The 25123-nt window shown below is 44.1% G+C and overlaps 2 protein-coding genes across 2 annotated transcripts; both read left to right on the top strand.

Annotated features, from left to right (window-relative positions):
* Nucleotides 1–118: 118 nt before the first annotated feature.
* LOC310878819 (COP9 signalosome complex subunit 2-like) lies at nucleotides 119–1456 on the top strand (the record flags this gene model as incomplete). Its single annotated transcript, XM_083793233.1, has 1 exon — nucleotides 119–1456. One exon carries the CDS (start codon nucleotides 119–121, stop codon nucleotides 1454–1456), a length of 1338 nt encoding a protein of 445 aa, XP_083649359.1.
* Nucleotides 1457–1504: 48 nt separating this feature from the next.
* Nucleotides 1505–21167, top strand: LOC310878818 (adipocyte enhancer-binding protein 1-like; the record flags this gene model as incomplete). The annotated part of the gene is made up of 9 exons (XM_083793232.1): nucleotides 1505–1549; nucleotides 2288–2363; nucleotides 6713–6909; nucleotides 7808–7981; nucleotides 8951–9076; nucleotides 16925–17177; nucleotides 17598–17737; nucleotides 19756–19855; nucleotides 20485–21167. The coding sequence occupies 9 exons, from the start codon at nucleotides 1505–1507 to the stop codon at nucleotides 21042–21044; spliced, it is 1671 nt and encodes a 556-aa protein (XP_083649358.1). The 3' UTR covers nucleotides 21045–21167.
* Between the last annotated feature and the right edge of the window lie 3956 nt (nucleotides 21168–25123).

Below are 25123 nucleotides of genomic sequence, written 5' to 3'. Positions count from 1 at the left end.
ATATATATATAGAAACAGGTCGCTTTGTTTCTGAGTCACTCTAGCACTAACTAGCTTTGTGATTCATTATAGCCTTCAGTTTAGCTCTCATTTAGTATAAGCAAGGAAAACCATCAAGATGTCTGACATGGAAGATGATTTCATGTGCGACGATGAAGAAGACTACGATCTGGAATCGGACGACAGCGCATCTGGACCCAACGTAGGCCTGGAGAACCAGTATTACAACTCCAAAGGTCTCAAGGAGGATGACCCCAAAGCAGCACTCGGCAGTTTTGAAAAGGTGCTGGAACTAGAAGGAGAGAAAGGAGAATGGGGATTCAAAGCACTCAAACAGATGGTCAAAATAAACTTCAAGCTGAACAACTTTCCCGAAATGATGAACAGATACAAGCAACTGCTGACATATATCAGTGGTGCTGTCACCAGCAACTACTCGGAGAAGTCCATCAACTCCGTTCTGGACTACATCTCCACCTCCAAACAGATGGACCTACTACAGGAGTTCTATGAAACTACCCTTGAGGCTTTGAAAGATGCAAGGAGCGACAGATTGTGGTTTAAAATGAACTCAAAGCTGGGGAAACTGTACTTGGAGAGCGAGGAATATGGAAAACTAGAGAAGGTAGTCCAACAACTGCACCAGTCGTGTCATACAGACGGTGGAAAGGATGACCTGAAGAAAGGCACACAGCTCCTGGAGATATACGCTCTGGAGATCCAGATGTACACCGCACAGAAGAACAACAAGAAACTGAAGGCCCTGTACAAGCTATCTCTTCACATCAAGTCAGCCATCCCTCATCCGCTCATCATGGGCGTCATCAGAGAATGTGGGGGGAAGATGCACCTGAGGGAGGGCGAGTTTGAGAAGGCTCACACAGACTTCTTCGAAGCCTTCAAAAACTACGATGAGTCTGGGAGCCCACGGAGAACCACGTGCCTGAAGTACCTGGTCCTCGCCAACATGCTGATGAAGTCAGGAATCAACCCCTTTGACTCTCAGGAGGCCAAACCCTATAAAAATGACACGGAGATCCTAGTGATGACAAATTTGTTAGGCGCCTATCAGAATAATGACATTGCTGGATTTGAGAAAATCTTAAATCGCAGTAAAATAATGGAGGACACTTTCATCAGAGAGCACATCGAGGAACTCCTGCGTAACATCAGAACTCAAGTACTTATCAAGCTATTAAAACCATACACAAGAATACACATCCCCTTCATCTCCAAGGAGCTGAACATCGATGTAGGTGATGTGGAGGGTCTGCTGGTGCAGTGCATACTGGCAAATACGATCCAGGGCCGCATTGACCAGCTCCACCAGCTAATAATACTGGACCATAAGAAGAGACAGAAACGCTACGCTGCTTTGGACAAATGGACAGAGAAGCTGAGTTCACTGAACCAAGCTATTGTCACCAAACACATGACGCCGTCAGACACTATGTAAAGAGAGAGAAAAATCACTTGTGTGACGTAAGCGGTGCCTTTTATCATGATGTCACAACAGGTGACAGAAGAGACCAAGCCACACGGTGGAGCGGTTGGCACCGCAAAAAAAAAGGAAATAGCTGAAAATGGCATGTTTGAATGCTTCCATAAAAATGCCTCTCCATTTAGACCTTTTTGAGAGTCACAAAGAAAAGTCATAATAATCACCTTTAAAAATGTTGTCTGAATAGGGATCCCCATATAGTGCAGTTTCTTCAGTTGAATAATAAAATATAAAAAAAGACGGTTGGCTCAGTTTGTGCAAATGAGCAGAGCAGTAGACCGGACCATTAGCTATAGGAGACATCTTACAGTCAAGTCACATTTATTTATATAGCACATTTCCATCGACATGCATCCAATTTTTTTAAATAAAGACAAGAAAATTCAAAGGTCAGTCAGTATAGTGGTGTACACAGAGAGTCTCCAGAGTAGTAGAGAACAGTGGAAGTTATTTCCTCAGCTAAGACCTTGCAGCTATGAATCAGAGATCTGCCTGGGGGCATCTCCGGTAACCAGTGCAATTCCCCATCTACTAATCCCACAAGTTGCCAGTGGACATCAAGAACCCTTTGGATACCTGTTGAAGAACTGTTGCATGATGGTGTTCAGGAACCATGACATCTCTGACAAGAAATGGAGGCATCAAAGAGCCTTGTGGCCTTAGTTCTCAAAGTTGGGGTCCAGAACAGTCAAACAAAGCCCTAATTAAAGGCTGATTATCTTCTACCGGTAGTTTTAGAAATCTGCAAAGTACGTTCTTTTTTTTTTTCATGTGAATTCCTATCAGAATCTGCTGTCCAAGTCTGGATCGGTCTGTACGTGCATGGAACCAAAACCAGTGGTGGACAAAGCACTCAACCCCAGTACTTGATTTAAAGTATAACCAAATGTTACAAGTGAAAGTTCCTCAGTCAAATTTGCAGTTGGGTTCAAGTACTGGAGTACTTGCTTTAAAAAAATACTCAAAAAAGTGCATTAAAAAAATATATATAAACTTATCCCATTTCCCAGGGGTTCCCAAATGTTTTAGCTCAAGACCCAAAAGAGAAATTAGGCATTTGCACGGGACCCAACGGCTATTTTCACTAGTTACATTTTTGTAAAATGTATTTTAAAAATCACACCTGTGTGAAGTGAGGGGTGCTCTTATCATCATACATCATCATACATCATCATGGATCATCTAATACTGGCCAATCAGAATGCCAATTTGCTTGTTTACATATGACGTACATTTTCCCTTCAATGTCAATGGCTTTTAATGTTTTGATGTTTAATTTACGTCGTATTTAGCGGAATTTTGACCTGAAGTCCCCTTTCATTGTCAATGGCAAATCTTGAGATGTGTGGGGACAAGATTTAGCGAACATTTGACCTGAAATTTTAATTTAATTTATAATTTAATTGCGACCAATAAGGAAATGGGAAACTATGTTGTATTCTGTACCGATTTGCTCAGGCACATATGATGTCAATTCTCCATTCATTGTCAATGATAATTTAATGTTTGTGTAAGACGTAAATCTACACTAATAGCTGAATATAGGAGGGGCTAGCGCCCCTAAAAAAGAAGAATGTCATGAATTGTCAAATTGTGAAAAATTGTGAAAATAGCTATTCGTCTTGTAGATCTTCTATTTTCAATATTTACAACAAAGTATAGGACTTGAGTAGTTAAAGTTGTAAACAAACCAGCCATTGTACAAGAGTTGTTTTAAAATAAAATAGATGAAATTCCTGAAAACTCACGTTTGGTTTTAACTAGTTTGGTCTCCTTTATTGTGGAGAGTTTACCAATGAGGGAAAAAGGTAGAAAAGAAAATGGTTAGGAAACATTCATAGATTAAGTTTGCCGCAGTTTGCCACCATCTAGTGACCATGGGTTGAGTTATGGAGTGTACATCTTGCACAAAATCTGTAACAAAGCCTCAAAAGCAGATGGACATTTGAGATCAGCAACCATGTACACATTGTACAAGCTGGTTAATTCTTCATTTGCATTGATACCTCATCACTATTAACGATATCATCAATATTATCAATGATATCACTATGCATACTACAGTTGTACGCATCTTTTCCACTGATACTGTATTAAGGCCAACCTTTCAGGGTGTGAAACAGCATCAACCTTGGACATGAGTACTTCACCAGTACTACAACTAAATATAAAATTTCTCTTTTATTATTGTGTTGCTTCTGGGTTTCTGCCGAAACGTTCCCTTCTGTTGGATAAGGATCGCACAAATAGGTCATATAGGCGTAAATAAGAGACTGCATGTTTTGTGTCCAATGTCACTCATGTAGATGTTGTATGGCATACATCAGATGGGGAGAGGTTCATAAACTTCCTGGCACTTGAATCTGCACTTTTATATTATACTATTTTATAAATGATAGGTTGCTTTAACAACACCACTCCTGTTCTCGGGCATACTCATTAGGGGTCCCGGTAGGGAAGCTTTCCAAACCCCACTGTTTTTGTTCTCATTATTTCTGTCCACTAAAAGAAGAAGCAAAAATAGTATGGCCTAAAATTACACTACAATTGGCAGTTGGTTTGCAAATTCCACCCACTACTCTGGCACATAAAATGACTCATTTTGACCTCAAGGTGGCACTGTAAAGTTTACTTTGGATACTGCAGATGGTAGCCCAGGCCAGAGCAGCACTATTGTGCCCGTGACAGAAAATAAATCACACCCGCTGGTGCAACTCCGTGTGGGGGTCCGGGGGTCCCCATGGGTCCCTACAAGTTCCAGACCGACAGGATGGAACAAAATTGTGGAGGAAAAGAGTAGAGCACTTTTTTCCTAGTAGAACACCTACACTAAACAACCCTATGTAGGTTTGTTACTGTTGACTTTTCTTTTCTCTTCCCTTGATGGTGAATTGATATTGTAAACCATTTATTTTATTTTATTTTTCAGGACGTCTCTAACTCAATAACTTGTATAGTCCTGCAAACAAAACATAAACAGTTGAAATTTTGAGGTATAGTTTCTGCCCGACAGCAACAACATAATGTGTGGGCTGACAATGTTCCACTGATAAAGATCTCTCTTTATTATAGTTCAATAAGCATCCATACAAAGACAGCATTTGGGCATTTGTTTGTTTAACTGTATGTAATGTGTTTTATTTTCGTTTTATTTTTCGTTTTGTCATTATTTATTTATTTTTGTTCTGTATTTATTATTGTCAAAACATTTTATGATAAGATTTTGTTTGTATGTGTGCTGCCATGGGGAGGTGGGGGGGGAAATATATATATGTCAATTGTTGAAAATACTTCTTTGTACTGTAAAGAAAATGAATAAACATATGTTTAAAAAAAAAAGTACTGTAATTCTGCAAACTGTTAATAAATACTTTATTTCTAATAGAATATAACTTTTAACCCATAGACATATTTATTTTATATATATAGAAGTGTCTATTTGTACGTTCTAAATGTTTTGATGAATTGAACATGGTGGACCCTGTTGTAAACAAGTGTAATGCTTAATTGGGTCTTCCACTCACAGTTAACAGTCTTTGTATTGAGTTTGTGCTTTAAATGTACTGTAATTCTGCAAACTGTTAATAAATATTTCAATCAATCAATCAAAATGTACTGTAATTCTGCAAACTGTTAATAAATATTTCAATCAATCAATCAAAATGTACTGTAATTCTGCAAACTGTTAATAATTATTTCAATCAATCAAAGGTTGCTGGGGTCCCCCTGCAGTACCTACCTGTCAGTTGCTGGGGGTCCCAGAGATAGAAATGCCACTAAATGGGGGTCCGCAGTCTAATCCATGTAAAACTAGCCCTAACCTCAAAAAACAAGTAGTCCGTGTTGTAGAAAATTTACCAACGGGGTTTGAACCGGCCAAGTTACGAGGTTAGGATTCTAAGTCTGATGACTAGACCACTAGACCACCGATAGGCCAAGATAGAGATGAGGCTCTGTATTGTGTATTTAAGGTGTGACGTCAGCCACTTCCGGGTTCTACAATTATTCTACATTCTCTTGTGTAGACTTATTATGCACCATTTGGAGAGCACGAGATAGGTACGAGGAGGCACAGACGGACCCGACCGGGCAAACGTCTAATCGCTCTTTTGGGTCTCGACCTGAGAGGTTTGGGAACCGTAGGACGCGCAGAGCATTATCCAAGATGTTTAGGGGACGGAGAAGAGTCTAGGATGTGTGGAGCGTTGTCCAGGGTGTTTTAGAGAGGGGAGAAGAATCTAGGATGTGTGTAGCGTTTTCCAGGGTGCATGTTTTAGATAAGGGAGAAGAGTAGTAGGAAAACAAACTGGGTTGTGTGATGTTCTATATTTACGTACTAAAAGAGTGACATTTAGAGCTTAGCAGCTTTCTTGTCCACCTTTTGGAGTTACATCATGGTAAACTAACTACACAAACCAAACCTCTCCTTGCCCTTTACGACGTGATTCATCGATTTTTTTATTAATCGAAAACGTAATGGATCAGTAAATAAGTTAAATAACCAATAGTTGCTGCCATCGGAGTAGAGCCGCTGCTTCTTCGCCTGGAAAGGAGCCAGCTTAGGTGGTTCGGGCATCTGGTTAGGATGCCTCTCAGGCGTCTCCCTAGGGAGGTCCTAGGTCCCTAGGGCACGTCCCACTGGGAGGAGACCCCGGGGCAGACCAAGGCGCAGTTGGAATCGACTCACTGGCCTTGGAACATCTCGGGATCCCCCAGGAGGAAGTTACTATAATGTTGCTCTGGAGAGGGATGTCTGGAGCTCTCTGGTGGAGCTGTTGCCCCCGCGACCCGACTACGGATAAGCGGTTGAAGATGGATGGATGTATGGATGCTGCCCTCCCTAATTGACCGCTGTCACATGTTCATGTCGTGTTGCTATAGGCGAGCCAGAGTTTCTAATTGACTGCTGTCACATGTTCATGTCGTGTTGCTATAGGCGAGCCAGAGTTCCTAATTGACTGCTGTCACATGTTCATGTCGTGTTGCTATAGGCGAGCCAGAGTTTCTAATTGACCGCTGTCACATGTTCATGTCGTGTTGCTATAGGCGAGCCGGAGTTCCTAATTGACCGTTGTCACATGTTCATGTCGTGTTGCTATAGGCGAGCCGGAGTTTCTAATTGACCGCTGTCACATGTTCATGTCGTGTTGCTATAGGCGAGCCGGAGTTTCTAATTGACCGCTGTCACATGTTCATGTCGTGTTGCTATAGGCGAGCCGGAGTTTCGCTACACGGCGGGTGTCCATGGCAACGAGGCGCTGGGCAGAGAGCTGCTTCTGCTGCTGATGCAGTTCCTGTGTAAAGAGTACAACGACGACAACCCCAGGGTGCGCCGCCTGGTGGAGGGAGTGAGAATACACCTGGTGCCCTCGCTCAACCCCGACGCATATGAACTGGCCTATGAGATGGTAAGATGACGAGTGACTATTATATAGACCTTCTGACTATTATAGACTGTTCTCAAAGTAGGTTTCTCGAGGGGTCCCTTACGGGTCTGTAACTCTGAGAGTGTAGTCCAGTTGGTTCCATTTGTACACTCTCAGAGTTAAATTAGCATTGACTTTACAGTATAAATTGGGGGTCCCAGAGATAGAAATGCTATTAAATGGGGGTCCATAGCCTAATGCATGTCAAACTGGGGGGGTCCTTGAAATTAAACTGGTTGAGAATCACTGCTGGAGCCGTCAAAATCTTCTCTTATGAGGGGGTCCCTGGCATGTCTTTTCAAATGGGGGTCCGCGGGGCTAATTGGTGTCAATTTGGGGGTCCTTGACATGAAAACGTTTGGGAACCACTGAGATGAGATAACATGTGCTTACTGTGGCCCCCAGGGCCCTGAGGTGTGAGCCCTATAACATGTGCTTACTGTGGCCCCCTGCAGGGCCCTGAGGTGTGAGCCCTATAACATGTGCTTACTGTGGCCCCCAGGGCCCTGAGGTGTGAGCCCTATAACATGTGCTTACTGTGGCCCCCAGGGCCCTGAGGTGTGAGCCCTATAACATGTGCTTACTGTGGCCCCCCAGGGCTCTGAGGTGTGAGCCCTATAACATGTGCTTACTGTGGCCCCCAGGGCCCTGAGGTGTGAGCCCTATAACATGTGCTTACTGTGGCCCCCAGGGCCCTGAGGTGTGAGCCCTATAACATGTGCTTACTGTGGCCCCCCAGGGCTCTGAGGTGTGAGCCCTATAACATGTGCTTACTGTGGCCCCCAGGGCCCTGAGGTGTGAGCCCTATAACATGTGCTTACTGTGGCCCCCAGGGCCCTGAGGTGTGAGCCCTATAACATGTGCTTACTGTGGCCCCCAGGGCTCGGAGATGGGAAACTGGGCCCTCGGCCACTGGACGGAGGAAGGGTACGACATCTTCGAGAACTTCCCTGACCTCAACAGCGTCCTGTGGGGGGCCGAGGACCGAGGCTGGGTGCCTCGCGTCGTGCCCAACCACCACATCCCCCTGCCGGAAAACTTCCTCAACGGCTCCGTGAGTTTATGTTCTTCTATATTTGCTCGTCGGATGGAAACCATGTCCTTCTATGGCCGAAACGTACTTTTCAGGGTAAAATAAATAAATATATATTAAATATATATGTATACCTCTGCTGTCGGGAGGGAGGAAACCTCATAACTCCAAAATGTTCATTTTTCAAGGAAATGAAAAATATAATTAAATTAAAGTAAATGAATGAAAACGATGCAATACTGCCTAAGTTGGTGTTGTGACTTTAGATATTGTCAATTACTTGCATGAGAAGGAGAGAGGTGGTGGAGTTAGCTGCTTTAGCAGACAGTTTGAGGGTCCGATGGAGTTAAAGAATGATGAAATTTGGACTTTTTTTGCCTTATATAGGATGTTATGGTATGGTCACATATGCTAATAACTCAAATTTCCCACGGGAGTTGAATTTCAAACTTTTAGTACATGTTATTAGACACCTTTATTTATAAAGTATATTTATTGGTTTTTTAAAGACAAACAGACATTACACAACAAGAACATAATAACAAAGAAAAGAAAAGAAAAGAAAAACAGCTCAGGCACAACACTATTATAAATAAAAAGATTGAATATACACAGACATGACAAGGACAATGAACCATAATGACAAGTGACTTTCGAATTTTCATAGACTCCCAATCAGGGAATACATCCATACAGTACATTAATACATATATTAAAAAGGCAGACAACAGTTATCATAGGCACCAAATCATTACAACAAGAGCAGACCCATGCATGCTCCACTCAAAGGCGGCAACCGCCACCCCTCCAGGCGGCAGGGAGGGCCACCGCCCCAAGAAGCGGCCCCGACGCTATTAGACACCTTTAGAAACATTGGTGAAGACATGTCATTTTCATAGGTTTCTCTTACTACGGTTATACCAGGTGGTTTCTCTTACTGCTGTTATACCAGGTGGTTTTCATAGGTTTCTCTTCCTGCTGTTATACCAGGTGGCCACTGAGACCAAAGCCATCATCTCCTGGATGGAGCGCACGCCGTTTGTTCTGGGGGCTAAGCTGCAGGGAGGAGAGAAGCTGGTGGCGTACCCCTTTGATATGCTGAGACCACCCAAGTCCGTAAGTCTGTTTCAGGGAGGAGAGAAGCTGGTGGCGTACCCCTTTGATATGCTGAGACCACCCAAGTCCGTAAGTCTGTTTCACAGGGAGGAGAGAAGCTGGTGGCGTACCCCTTTGATATGCTGAGACCACCCAAGTCCGTAAGTCTGTTTCAGGGAGGAGAGAAGCTGGTGGCGTACCCCTTTGATATGCTGAGACCACCCAAGTCCGTAAGTCTGTTTCACAGGGAGGAGAGAAGCTGGTGGCGTACCCCTTTGATATGCTGAGACCACCCAAGTCCGTAAGTCTGTTCCACAGTGCTGTTGTACATGAGTGGTTCCCAAACTTTTTCACATCAAGGACCCCCAAAATGACACTCATTAGCCATGCCAGGGACCCCACATAAGAGAATATTTTTTACGGCTCTAGCAGTGATTCTCAACCCGTTTAACTTCAAGGACCCCCAGTTTGACATGCATTAGTCTATATGGACGCCCATTTAATGGCATTTCTATCTCTGGGATGTCGTGGAAATCCAATTTATATTGTAAAATCACTGTTAATTAACTCAGAGTGTACAAATGGAACCAAACAGACCCGTTAGGTTCCATTTGTACACTCTCTGAATTACAGACCCATAAGGGTCCATTTGGTTCCTAACTATCATTTCGCTGGGGACCCCCTGGAACTCCCTCAAGTACCGCTAGGGGTCCGCGGACCCACTTTGGGAACCACTGCTGTACAATACAATGAAGACAATACATTGTAAAAAAGAACAATAAACACATAAACACATTTCAAATACAATAAAATCCCCTCATAATATACAAATTAAAAGTAAATTGAAGAGATGGGTTTTCAACTGGACCACTTATACTCCTGTATATACATACAGTACACTTCATTGACCGAGATCCCCCTGGCGGTCTCTCCTTTTTGAGTAGTGCTAGCTCCTCCCAACGTCTGGCTCGGAAATTGCGTCATATGGCAGCCAAGTCTATGGACTTTTAATGTCTATTTAGAGGACAATGTTTGGTTATTATAGGAGTGAGGCTTCACATGAGCGTGATTCCCCCACAGTTTTGGGTCTGAGAGGTGGCGAAATGCCATCAAATGGTGGTTCCGTGGCTCAAATGCAGAATAAATAATGGACCTTGACATGAAAAAGCGTTGAAAACTACTGCCTTACATCAGTGGTTCCAGGGGGTCCCTAGCTAAATGATAGTTATACTTACAGACCCATAAGGAGGGAGGGCAGAATCCATTTCTTGCGACCGACGTCCGTCGCGACGGACAGGTCCGTCGGGGGGTCCGCCGGTCCGTCGGGGGGTCCGTCGGTCCGTCGGGGGGTCCGTCGGTCCGTCGGGGGGTCCGTCGGTCCGTCGGGAGGTCCGTCGGTCCGTCGGGAGGTCCGTCGGTCCGTCGGGGGGTCCGTCGGTCCGTCGGGGGGTCCGTCGGTCGGTCGGTCCGTTTTTGCGTCGCGACCGTCGGTCGCAGGGTTAGGGTGGATGGATTCTGCCCTTGCTGCCCAAATGGTAACTCTGTCATTTCTCTACCGTTTTGGACGGGGGTGGTCTCTTTGGAATCGTGTGGCCCCCCTGGAGGTTTCTATGGGGGTCTCGAGGTTCGGGGACCCCTGGGGACCCCCACGGACCCCCAAATGGTAACTCTGTCATTTCTCTACCGTTTTGGAGGGGGTGGGCTCATTTGAATCGTGTCGCCCCCCTGTAGGTTTCTATGGGGGTCTCGAGGTTCGGGGACCCCTGGGGACCCCCAGGGACCCCCAAATGGTAATGTCACCTGTGGACACTAACTGTAATTGTCTCGCTGTCTCGCTGCTGCGCTGCGCCGCACAGACAGCAGCTTGTGTCAGTTGTGTGTAACATGTGCGTTCGTGCCGTGTTGCTGGTATATTATTATTATTATATTTTTTGCGCCGCCGCGTTGTCTCGCTGCTGCGCTGCACAGACAGCAGCTTGTGTGTAACATGTGCGTTCGTGTTGCTGGTATAGATATTATTATTATTATTATATATCATATCCTCCTTCCCAGCCTCCCCGTCCTGGACGGCGCAGAACAGCGTTGGATCGCCGGCCGCCTATCGTTGATCGCCCGCCGTCTCCTCGAGGACCGCCGACGCAGATGGTTTACTGCTATATGCCATAGTGTTTATTATAGCTACTATTATTATTGGGCATTTGCTAACTTAACGGTGTGGCACGTATTATTGTAGTGTACAGTACATTGGGTACAGCGGTCATTCAGGCTTCAGAGGGCTGCTTACAGGGGTGGAATATTCTCAGGGTTGGCTTCACCTGTCTCTTAGCGCCCCTATATTGGTGAACACGCATGTTTGTATTTTACTGCTGTGATTTTCGATAGAAGTGTTATCCTATTTTGATATAGGCTTATTGCAGTGATCGTTGGTGTGCACTTGATTTGCCGTGGCATCTTTTGTGGTCGTGTGTACTAATGTGTATACGATAATCGATAATATATGTGCACTAATCAATCTTTGGGCTGCTTAGGAGATTGGGTGGGAACAAACACTGTGCTATTATCCAGATTCCTGAGGTGGACATTTCAAGAGGAGCTTGTGATTATTGCTTGCCTAGGAATAGGATACAGTGTGTTAAGTTATGAGAAGTTCTGCAGCTTACACGTTGCATTCGGAGAAAAGATTAGATCCATTTAGCCAAGCATGGCATATTTATTATTATATTAAGGGCTCCCTGTCACGCATCATTCTCACGGTGACAGACCCAATACAATACAATCACTGAATGAAAAAACACCGGTCCGCTCCACACACAGGCAGTGGTCATGTGACCCGAGTTACCTGATCACGCCATAGGAGACAAACATGCATCCCATTACCTTGCGCCTTGGCGCCTCACAGTGGCACAAGCACAACACTGCATATCACACAGAACAGCAGTACAGAATTACACACAATACACAAGTGAGGACATACATCCCGTCAAATCTCAACACAGTGCCTATTTATATTGCTATTTGCTACGTTTTAATAATTGCCAGTCATACAGTATAAATTGCCACATTGTTATACCTATACATTTACGTATTTTACTTGTATAGTGTTATATTTGATATCCTGCTACATGATTTTATACTTACCTGTTTTATCTCCGAGCTTATAATAAACTTTGTTACTTTTCTATACGACCTGCCTGCTGCTGAATATATTCAGAGTATACTCTTCATTAGCAAACTGTAAATAAAGTACTAAACGAAGGAAAAACCCCCGCGGGGATAACTGACGTTATAAGAAGATAACGCCCCTGCATGACACCTCCCTGGCCACCGTATAGCGCATCGACAGGTCTGTCTGTCTGTCTGTCGTAGCATGCAGATAGACAGATAGGGGGGGGGGGGGGGCAGTTTGACAACAGCGGCTGACACATGTTCATTGATGATGATTAATAGGCCTACTGTATATGCTACTGTGCTGCTGGATCGTCGATAAATGGACTATAGGCCTACTGGACTTTGATGTTATACTGCACGGATATAAGCGAACCAGTTTATCAATGTTGGATAGTTGGATACCTGCATGCGCTCTTTGCATGTGCACGGCAGATGGAGAGAGAGAGAGAGAGAAAGAGAGAGAGAGAGAGAGAGAGAGAGAGAGAGAGAAATGAGCTCCGTTCATTGGCTTTATAGGCAAGTGCAGAAGGTTTATAACGACAGGTGCCCACCTTAGAGTAGCCTATATATATTAACTTATTATTATTTTGCCAGCGGGTGCTTTGGCTCTTGCGCGGAGTTGACGCCGTTGTCTATAGGCCTACGTGCCAGGATGATTTTAAATAAATATGTCTCTGTCTCTGCGTCTCTAGAGCTATAAAATATATAGCACACATCATGTGTGACACATGTGTGCACATACACACACACACACACACACACACACACACACACACACACACACACACACACACACACACACACACACACACACACACACACACACACACACACACACACACACACACACACACACACACACACACACACACACACGCACACACACACACACACACACACACACACACACACACACACACACACACACACACACACACACACACACACACGAGATTCTGACAGAATGCAGCGGCGCATTCTTAAAATAAACAGATATACAAGCTTATAGTGTACCATAGCGTACATACCAGCATACTTACCGTTCAATAATAATTAGCATGTATTATTATTAACGAAAAACAAACAGTTTTTTCAAACAGTTGTTTGAAACAACTTCTGATTAGTTACTAACTTTACTAGACCAATTTAAAATAGTATTAGATGTTTTTCGTTAATAATAACTTATGCTAATTATTACTGAACCATTTTAGATGTTTATATTTCACCAACAGGCATGATATGAATTTATAGGAATAATAGGCCATCAGTGGCCACCGGTCGACTCCATTTTGCGCATTACGGCGCCTAGATTGAAATGACCACATTAATCAACAATAGACCATACTGTTCATTGAAAATAGCTGCAAAATCACTATAGTTGTGATGGGATAAAGTAGACCTTTTAAGTATAGTTACCAAGTAGGCCTACCATTAACCCCGCGATGCTGAGCGTGTGTTCCAGCTAAAACTAAGGGTAGGTCTATAGATTTTTAGGGTTAATTATTAGGACCCGATTTTTAATTTCATTCAGAGGGAGAGTCAAGGTATATATTTTATATATAGTGAAACATACATTTCATCGATATCCTTCATCGTCTTCATTTCTTTCATAGTTAAAGCAATTGCTAAGTGGTCTATTGTCTAAAAAAAACACACACAAGCATGAACAGTAGACATCTATTCATCATTATTTATTTCAAATCAAAATACAAACCACTGTCACCAACTCGTCTCGAAGTTCGCGCACACACACACACACACACACACACACACACACACACACACACACACACACACACACACACACACACACACACACACACACACACACACACACACACACACACACACACACACACACACACACACACACACACACACACACACACACAACGAACGGTGTGGTCACGGTACCGCTGGCTGGCCTCTGTTTTAACGTTAACGTCAAAGTCCAGTAGGCCTATAGTCCATTTATCGACGATCCAGCAGCACAGTAGCTGTATACAGTAGGCCTATTAATCATAATCAATGAACATGTGTCAGCCGCTGTTGTCAAACTGCCCCCCCCCCCCCTATCTGTCTATCTGCATGCTACGACAGACAGACAGACAGACCTGTCAATGCGCTATACGGTGGCCAGGGAGGTGTCATGCAGGGGCGTTATCTTCTTATAACGTCAGTTATCCCCGCGGGGGTTTTTCCTTCGTTTGGTACAGTTTGCTAATGAAGAGTATACTCTGAATATATTCTTTCAAATGAGGTTTGGCCTTATATCAAACATACATGCTCAGTATTTTTATTAATACATTTGCAACTATTTGAATAAAGGTTGTATATCAGTGAAGCCACCACAGCTCATGAAACATAATAGGCTGCATGGCTAACAGGGCTTAGTGCTTCCCTATACCATATCTCTCCTTTCTCTGGCTCTATGACTTATACGCCCATGAAAAATGGAAAATATAAATTTCATTGAGTGTATACCATTTGGAATTATACCAATCGGTTGAGATTTGGCAGATTATAGCCAATGTTAAATATCAACTTTTTGCGCACGCGGGCCATTGGGACTGTGGCGGCGGTGTTTTACCTATAGGACCTCTGCTTGGATTCATGGTGAGTGCGCACCGAAAAGTAATTGGAATATATTTTTCTTGCCACATTATAAACAAGTTTACTTTACCTCCTCACTGTCCTCAGTGTTTGGGACGGGATGTAGGCCTGTATCATGTGCTGTCTGCGTGCATATAGCGCTGCGCTCCAGTGGAATTGTCATTGCTTGAGAAAAACGGATAAGGGCAGCAGGCAGGTCGTATATAGAAAAGTAACAAAGTTTATTATAAGCTCGGAGATAAAACAGGTAAGTATAAAATCATGTAGCAGGATATCAAATATAACACTATACAAGTAAAATACGTAAATGTATAGGTATAACAATGTGGCAATTTATACTGTATGACTGACTGGCAATTATTAAAACGTAGCAAATAGCAATATAAATAGGCACTGTATCTATAGGCAAGCAATAATCACAAGCTCCTCTTGAAATGTCCACCTCAGGAATCTGGATAATAGCACAGTGTGTAATAATAGTAGCTATAATAAACACTATGGCATATAGCAGTAAACCATCTGCGTCGGCGGTCCTCGAGGAGACGGCGGGCGATCAACGATAGGCGGCCGGCGATCCAACGCTGTTCTGCGCCGTCCAGGACGGGGAGGCTGGGAAGGACAAGCTGCTGTCTGTGCAGCGCAGCAGCGAGACAACGCGGCGGCGCAAAAAATATAATAATAATAATATACCAGCAACACGGCACGAACGCACATGTTACACACAAGCTGCTGTCTGTGCGGCGCAGCGCAGCAGCGAGACAGCGAGACAATTACAGTTAGTGTCCACAGGTGACATTACCATTTGGGGGTCCCTGGGGGTCCCCAGGGGTCCCCGAACCTCGAGACCCCCATAGAAACCTCCAGGGGGGCGACACGATTCAAATGAGCCCACCCCCTCCAAAACGGTAGAGAAATGACAGAGTTACCATTTGGGGGTCCGTGGGGGTCCCCAGGGGTCCCCGAACCTCGAGACCCCCATAGAAACCTCCAGGGGGGCCACACGATTCCAAAGAGACCACCCCCGTCCAAAACGGTAGAGAAATGACAGAGTTACCATTTGGGGGTCCGTGGGGGTCCCCAGGGGTCCCCGAACCTCGAGACCCCCATAGAAACCTCCAGGGGGGCCACACGATTCCAAAGAGACCACCCCCGTCCAAAACGGTAGAGAAATGACAGAGTTACCATTTGGGCAGCAAGGGCAGAATCCATCCACCCTAACCCTGCGACCGACGGTCGCGACGCAAAAACGGACCGACCGACCGACGGACCCCCCGACGGACCGACGGACCTCCCGACGGACCGACGGACCCCCCGACGGACCGACGGACCCCCCGACGGACCGACGGACCCCCCGACGGACCGACGGACCCCCCGACGGACCGGCGGACCCCCCGACGGACCGGCGGACCCCCCGACGGACCTGTCCGTCGCGACGGCCGTCGGTCACAAGAAAATGGATTCTGCCCTTGCTGCCCATAAGGGTCCATTTTGTTGTGTACAAATGGAACCAAATTGAACCATTTCGTTCCATTTGTACACTCTAAATGTTAAATTAACATTGATTTTACAATGTAAATTGGGGGTCCTAGAGATAGAAATGCCATTGAATGGGGGTCCCTAGACTAATAATGCATTTCAAACTGGGGGTCCTTGAAATTAAATGGGTTGAGAATCTCTGCTAGAGCCGTAAGAATCTTCTCTTATGAGGGTCCCTGGCATATATTTTCAAATGGGGGTCCGTGGGGCTAATTAGTGTCAATTTGGGGGTATTTGACATGAAAAAGGTTTGAAAACCCACTGCCTCACAACATCATCCCGTGACGCTGTCCCAAGCAGAGTGTAGAGTAGGAGAGTAGCGACACGCTTTGATCTCACCGCAAAGTGGGTGCCTATGGGCTATAGTTCCAAACATTGCTCCTATGGCTGGAACTATCCCATTGAGACAAAGCTGGCGCCTATGGGCTATAGTTCCAAACATTGCTCCTATGGCTGGAACTATCCCATTGAGATAGAATTCCGCATTCCATTGTTACAATGGGAGTCAACGCTAGTGTCTCCAGTCTCTCACTAGATTACTCTGGCCCCAAGGTGCCGGACATGCGCCACGGCGGTCGCCACGGCGTGGAGCACCTGAACGAGGAGACGTGGGCGAGGCTCCAGCGCCAGAGCGAGGGGGCGCTGAGGGAGACGGCCGACGACACCATGTTCCGCTGGCTGGCCATGTCCTACGCCCACAGCCACCTGACCATGACCGAGACCTACCGGACCTCCTGCCAGACCGACGACCTCACCGGGGGGCAGGGCATCATCAACAGAGCTGGATGGAAACCTGTGGTGGGAAGTGAGTTTGTTTGTTTTTGGCTTTTTTTACACCTTTTTCCTCCCTCCCTCCTCGTTATGCCCTCGTTGGTTCCCTCAACAATTTTTTTTAAATATATTTGGTGCTTTTTTTCCTTTATTGATAATCACAGAAACGGGGAGGGAGATGGGGGGGGGGGTAGACAGTAGACACACAGCAACGTTTGTCGGGATCGTGACTCGAACCCACGACACACTGTCACTGAATTACCAGCCAAGGTGCCTGGACCGCTAAGCCAGCCCAGGCCACCTCAACAAAATATTTGAGGGGCGCTAGCTTTGAGTGTTTGTGCAAACACAAACATGGCTGATAATATTGCTCAGATAGGATGAACCGATTAGTGCATTCCTAAACCAAAACCCTCCTCTGTGCTTGTCTATAAACGGTCATGATCCACTCCAGGTATGAATGACTTCAGCTACCTGCACACCAACTGCTTCGAGCTGTCCATCTTCGTGGGTTGTGACAAGTTCCCTCATGAGAGTGAGCTGCCTCTGGAGTGGGAAAACAACCGGGAGTCCCTGCTAGCCTTCATAGAGCAGGTAAGAGACTACCACTGTTACCATTAGAACCAGGTAAGAGACTACCACTGTTACCATTAGAACCAGGTAAGAGACTACCACTGTTACCATTAGAACCAGGTAAGAGACTACCACTGTTACCATTAGAACCAGGTAAGAGACTACCACTGTTACCATTAGAACCAGGTAAGAGACTACCACTGTTACCATTAGAACCAGGTAAGAGACTACCACTGTTACCATTAGAACCAGGTAAGAGACTACCACTGTTACCATTAGAACCAGGTAAGAGACTACCACTGTTACCATTAGAACCAGGTAAGAGACTACCACTGTTACCATTAGAACCAGGTAAGAGACTACCACTGTTACCATTAGAACCAGGTAAGAGACTACCACTGTTACCATTAGAACCAGGTAAGAGACTACCACTGTTACCATTAGAACCAGGTAAGAGACTACCACTGTTACCATTAGAACCAGGTAAGAGACTACCACTGTTACCATTAGAACCAGGTAAGAGACTACCACTGTTACCATTAGAACCAGGTAAGAGACTACCACTGTTACCATTAGAACCAGGTAAGAGACTACCACTGTTACCATTAGAACCAGGTAAGAGACTACCACTGTTACCATTAGAACCAGGTAAGAGACTACCACTGTTACCATTAGAACCAGGTAAGAGACTACCACTGTTACCATTAGAACCAGGTAAGAGACTACCACTGTTACCATTAGAACCAGGTAAGAGACTACCACTGTTACCATTAGAACCAGGTAAGAGACTACCACTGTTACCATTAGAACCAGGTAAGAGACTACCACTGTTACCATTAGAACCAGGTAAGAGACTACCACTGTTACCATTAGAACCAGGTAAGAGACTACCACTGTTACCATTAGAACCAGGTAAGAGACTACCACTGTTACCATTAGAACCAGGTAAGAGACTACCACTGTTATACCATTAGAACCAGGTAAGAGACTACCACTGTTACCATTAGAACCAGGTAAGAGACTACCACTGTTACCATTAGAACCAGGTAAGAGACTACCACTGTTACCATTAGAACCAGGTAAGAGACTACCACTGTTACCATTAGAACCAGGTAAGAGACTACCACTGTTACCATTAGAACCAGGTAAGAGACTACCACTGTTACCATTAGAACCAGGTAAGAGACTACCACTGTTACCATTAGAACCAGGTAAGAGACTACCACTGTTACCATTAGAACCAGGTAAGAGACTACCACTGTTACCATTAGAACCAGGTAAGAGACTACCACTGTTACCATTAGAACCAGGTAAGAGACTACCACTGTTATACCATTAGAACCAGGTAAGAGACTACCACTGTTACCATTAGAACCAGGTAAGAGACTACCACTGTTACCATTAGAACCAGGTAAGAGACTACCACTGTTACCATTAGAACCAGGTAAGAGACTACCACTGTTACCATTAGAACCAGGTAAGAGACTACCACTGTTACCATTAGAACCAGGTAAGAGACTACCACTGTTACCATTAGAACCAGGTAAGAGACTACCACTGTTACCATTAGAACCAGGGGTTCTCAACGTGGGGTCCAGGGTCCTTGAGTTGAGGCGGTTCCAAGGGGGTCAGAAAATAACAGATTTACAAGCTAACAGTGTGTTGCTATGTGCCCCATTGTGAGCTTGTAGATCTGCAATTTTTTAAATAATCTGGAAAGATAATTACAAGAACATTGGATTATATTTTAAAAACACAAATCTTGTATGTTGGGGTGCCTCCCTGGCACAACAACATATTTAGGAGTCCGCTGCCAAATACACATTAATTTTGGGGTCCTTGACATGACAATAAATGTATTTTGTCTTAACCACTTGAAACCTGTATTATAAATAGCCGATCGACAAGCTTGTCGATCGACTATTTTCAGCGAAGATATTTAATGTATAGCGAAAACAGAGAATACAACCATATACTGTGTAATATAGGCTTTATTCTGCTCGCTGTGTGATCTCTAAAGGGTTGTGTCCTTTGCCCAGGTGCATCGTGGGATAAAGGGTACAGTGAAAGACATGGAGGGGAATCCAATAGCAAACGCCACCGTTTCAGTGGAGGGGATCAAACATGATGTCAAAACTGGTATGTGCTCCATAACCATAACACAATAATAAGTTGGACCTTCCTTTTCATCCGACACAGAGTGTGTTGGCATCATGGACAATATTGCTTCATACAGAATGAAATCATTTCGATCAGAGATTCATATTCTTAACTAAATACATGTAATCCTCCTTTAGTTTTACACGTGCCTCAAAACATTTAATCTGAATATTACTTTTGACATTTGGCACAAAGTGCTTCTGCCTGGTTTATTTTTGGTACATTTTCCAACCAGATGGAAACAATGGGACTAACTGTTTACTTGCTGATAATTTCCTCTTTATCTAAACATCAAAAGGTTTAAACGATCAGACTGAATTGGAATAAACAATCATGTAGGCAATATTAGTTTGGGTCCAAAATTCAGCATGCAACCAAGTATAAAATAACTTAAACTGGATCTCTTGTCCACTAGTCCCTCCCTAACATTTTACTCAGTCATTATAGCTTCATTTTCATTTAGTTTTTTATTCAGTTTTCGCCAGTGAAATAAGGTAGTCGACGAACATTTTTACGTCATAGTATTAGTCGACGAAACGTACTGGAACACTGGAACACACCCTATACATTTCTGCGTCTGTGCCCTTCTCCTCCGTGTGTTCATCCAGCTGCCGGCGGTGATTACTGGCGCCTGCTGAACCCCGGGGAGTACCGGGTGACGGCCAAGGCCGACGGCCACACCCCTCAGACCTGGCTGTGCATGGTGGGCTACGACAGCGGAGCCACCAAGTGCGGCTTCCACCTGGCCAAGTCCAACTGGGACCGCATCAAGCAGATCATGGCGCTCCACGGAAAGAGACCCATCCGACTCGTGCCCAAAGCGACCGCCACTACAACGACAACAACAACAACGACGACGACGACGACAACGAGCGCACGAGACGGGACGGCGGTTGACTCGCAGTCGCACAACGCAGAGCGCCTCCGGAGGCTCCGGCAGATGCGCCTGCGCCGGCTCCGCCTTCAGAAAGCACGACAGTCCTCCACGATGACGACGACGGAAGCCACGACGACGACAACGACGACGGCGGCGCCCACGACGACAGCACCTGCGCCCGAGAGTACAACTTCCTGGTACGACTCGTGGTTTCCTGTGGATAGCTACGAGTCGGAGCCCACGCAGCAGTACCTGGAGATCGGCATGGATGATGACATGATTGATTACTAAAGCTAAAATAAATCTACACGTATACTCGGGTAGTATTGGCGGTGCCGTGAGCTGAAAATAGCCGATCTACATACATACTGTACGTCCAACGCCAGCAGCTGTAGAGTAATGCTTATTATGCTCCGACTCACCTTATAGATCGGCCAAAAATAGCTGATCTATAAGGTGCTTGTGGAGCGGCAATCTTTAGCGCACGATATGGGCATGCGTTGGAGTAGCTCTGGTCCATAGCCCTAATGCCCTTTGCTGCGTTGCATTACGGCTATGTGACTTGCCCTCGCAGGAAACTCGCTAGAGTAACTCAAATTATTTTTCTTGTGCATTGTGTACGTGTGGTGGGGGGCTCCGAGTGCGTCCACTAAGGGAAGTAAGCTTTCTAATAACACAAGCCGCCTTTGTATTGGTGAGTATAGGTAAAACGTTCTTTTTATTTTCGCAAGCAGAGGAGGAGAGGCTGGTCTGCATTTCATACGAGGGCAGGAAGACAAGAGTCACATTGCCTTAGTTAATGCAACGGCAGCAAAGGGCATTAGGGCTATGGACCAGAGCTAGCGGCGGAGCATAATTGAAGCATTACTCCACATCTGTGTTGTTAAAATGATAGAAGCTTCCTAGCCAGTCAGGATAAATCTGCCACTGTGCCGCATAACAGCTGCAATCAATCATACCAACGATTGTCACACATGCTTAGGTCATTAGTGTCATATGTGCTTTATTTTATTTTGAAAAGTTGGGTCTGTTTATATACCGGTACTCTTTTTTTATATTTGTATTTAAAGGGCTTTTTTTTCTCTGTGTGGAACGTTTTGTTTTTTTAATATTTTTCTAATGCCGATGATCTGATATGACTTAAATTGTATCTGCTGAGCAGAAACAAACACAGCAAGACAAATGTAATTGAATCTACGTTCAATAAAGCTGTTGAATGATAAAAGGGAAAATATCAGTTATAATGCTCGCTATTAATGTCATTATTCGCACAGAATCACAGATGATAAAACATGTTAAACATTCTTAAAGTCGTATAATGCGGTGTAATGTTTTCTGTCAGAAATAAAGTGTGTGTATGTCGTGTGTGCGTGCGTGCGCGCGTGATCCAGTGTAGTTTATTTTATTATCACCAACAATAAAATGCACTTATTTATAATAAATAACTGACCAATTAACCAACCAATTAAAACTGACATTGCCACAGACATTTTAAAGCCCCATTTGCAATATTGAATCAAAAAGTAGGCTTTGCTGCCACGTTGTGGTAATAATGGTAAATTGCAGAATTAAAAATGACATCAGTTTGTGACAAAACTAGTGGGATGGATATCCGTGGATATGCTCCTGAGGAGGAGGATTCTAAAAACGACTTATAAATCCTAAAGCCTTGTTTATACTTCACTGTGCAACGGTCCTATGCTGGACAATAGCAGATATGCAAACTCACAGCACATCTCATTCAAGACACTGAACTTGCAGATCTGCCATTTTTGAACACACTATAAAGTTAACCATTTATCATGCTGCTCTACGTGGCACTGTGCATTCTGTGACATTAAACCAAATGGCATTTTCCACTCTATGACACTACTGTTCTACATTTTTGTCTAATAAAATAGGCTATTAATTTAATCAATCAAACTGCAAACTAACAGAGATACTACTAACCAAGCTATCCATGTCAACATGCTCTATAGGAGTCTCAATAACAGGTAGCCTATAAGTAACGTTTAATGTTTAGTAATGTTTAATGTAGCAGAAGAGGCCATTCATTGAACAGAGTTTTGCACAATTTTAACATCCCAGATCGATTGAAATATGAATCTACTGTGCTGTGCTACACCATGATATATTAAGAGTACAATAACATTCCATTGTGAATAAAAACGTATTAACCACAGTGTAATGCTAAAGGTTTCATCACAGGGCTCAGGGCTGTCTGCTTCATGTAATATCATTAAAAGTGTTGTTGGTGACAGTTATATGAGTTGGAAGCATTAAGACCCATTTTAACCCTCAATGGCTTCCTTTCTGACAAATAACGTTATTGTAAAAAAAAAAAAAAAAGATTCACGCGTTCATACAATGAGAAGCGGATGGGACCAAGGGACCCGGATGTAACGTAGAGGACTACAATAGATTCGCGGTTAAATCTCGCGGGCGTGGCCTCACACCGGAAGGAAGTGACGCCGCCCTCGGCCTCAAATACGGAAGAGACGCGTGGAGGTAGGTTTGGTCAGTGTTTGTTTGGAACGTGCCACGTCACCATCGCGGGTCCGTCTTCGGAGCAAGTAAGTGATTAAATGTTATTTAATACTTAACGCTGTTGTTGTTTGTGTGTTCAAACGTCTATCACTTGAAGTTACTTGTTATGATGTTTATATATGATGTTTGTACGAAACTGTAAAACAGTGTTTCAGTAGCCGAATGGTTAGTGTCGAAGGTTTATAAACAACTATGCCCGGCCTCAATGTTTACTAACCGTCGACAGTACCCACTCGACTACCGAAACACGGCTTTAAAGAGTAGTATTTACATATCTAAACACAACAAGTAACTTCAAAAGTGATAACATGTTTGAGCCACGGACCACCATTTCACATTAATAGACTCTCACAATGGTGGTCAGTGGCTCAAATGGGTCTGAGAGACTAGATGGCCTCAAATGTTGGTCCGTGGCTCAAATGGGTCTGAGAGACTAGATGGCCTCAAATGGTGGTCCGTGGCTCAAATGGGTCTGAGAGACTAGATGGCCTCAAATGGTGGTCCGTGGCTCAAACGCTGAATAAATAATCGACTAGAGGTGAAAATAGTATTGTTTGGTAGGTAAAAGGACAAACATTCTGTGAAAATTGGCGCGAAGCAACAAACATTCTTTGAAATTGGTGGGAAACGATCCCGGGCACTCATGTTAACAAAGCTCAGTCACTAACCACTATGCTACAATCAGCATTATATAATCAAAGGATCAAAAGTAGCAATCTTCTACGTTCTCTAATTGTGTAGTTTTTTTGGAAATTAAGCAGATGCTTAACAACAATTGAACTATTGAGAGTGTAAAGATCTACTATTGGGGTCAATTTGGTTACCTAAATTAAATTGCTCTGTATTGTGACAGTAATCATTGCTATAGTGTGTGTTCAGTAACAGTGTTAAATAGCTCTATAGTGTGACAGTAATCATTGCTATAGTGTGTGTTCAGTAACAGTGTTAAATAGCTCTATATTGTGACAGTAATCATTGCTATAGTGTGTGTGTTCAGTAACAGTGTTAAATAGCTCTATATTGTGACAGTAATCATTGCTATAGTGTGTGTGTTCAGTAACAGTGTTAAATAGCTCTATATTGTGACAGTAATCATTGCTATAGTGTGTGTTCAGTAACAGTGTTAAATAGCTCTATAGTGTGACAGTAATCATTGCTATAGTGTGTGTTCAGTAACTTGCAACACAGCAGCCAAGTATATGCAGAACACATATACACGCATTTGACATAACACAAACAACAAGACAATTTACATACATAAAGACATGAAGAAAAGAGCAATATCCACCGCTTAGATTATCCTGTGGCTACTACAACTCCTGATTAAACCCTTTTCTATTTATTAAAGAGCTGGAGAGACAGGAATATTCCTGTTACTGAACACACACTATAGCAATTATTACTGTCACAATAACTTTGTACTTTTGCTACTGATGTTTGTGTGCAACATTTGAGCTGGTGTCAAGTCACCTTAATTCAAGTGATAGATTATATACAGGGGCATGCCATATGGTCTACCTGCACAGCCTTTGTGATTACTGGTAGATCACGATGTACCTTTTGGGCACCCCTGCAATACAGGATTCCTGTCCAGAATTGTTTTTTATTAAATATAGAGGGTTTAAGTGTAGGGTTTGTCATGTTGGTGTTCTCTATAACTTTTCGTCCTGGGCATGACGTTAAACTGTCCAGTGTAACTCCAAGTTACATGGGGTGGGTATGGTTTGAGAGTTTGTGATGCTCAGTTCTTTTTTTGCGTCTCGGTTCCTCAGGTGGAAGCTGCATAGTTGGGTTTTTGATGGGTTGGGTTTCAAGTGGCTGGT

This window comes from Protomyctophum parallelum (assembly GCF_964188405.1).
Source record: "Protomyctophum parallelum genome assembly, chromosome: 21".
Lineage (NCBI taxonomy): Eukaryota > Metazoa > Chordata > Actinopteri > Myctophiformes > Myctophidae > Protomyctophum > Protomyctophum parallelum.
This window is presented reverse-complemented; position numbering and strand designations above follow the sequence as displayed.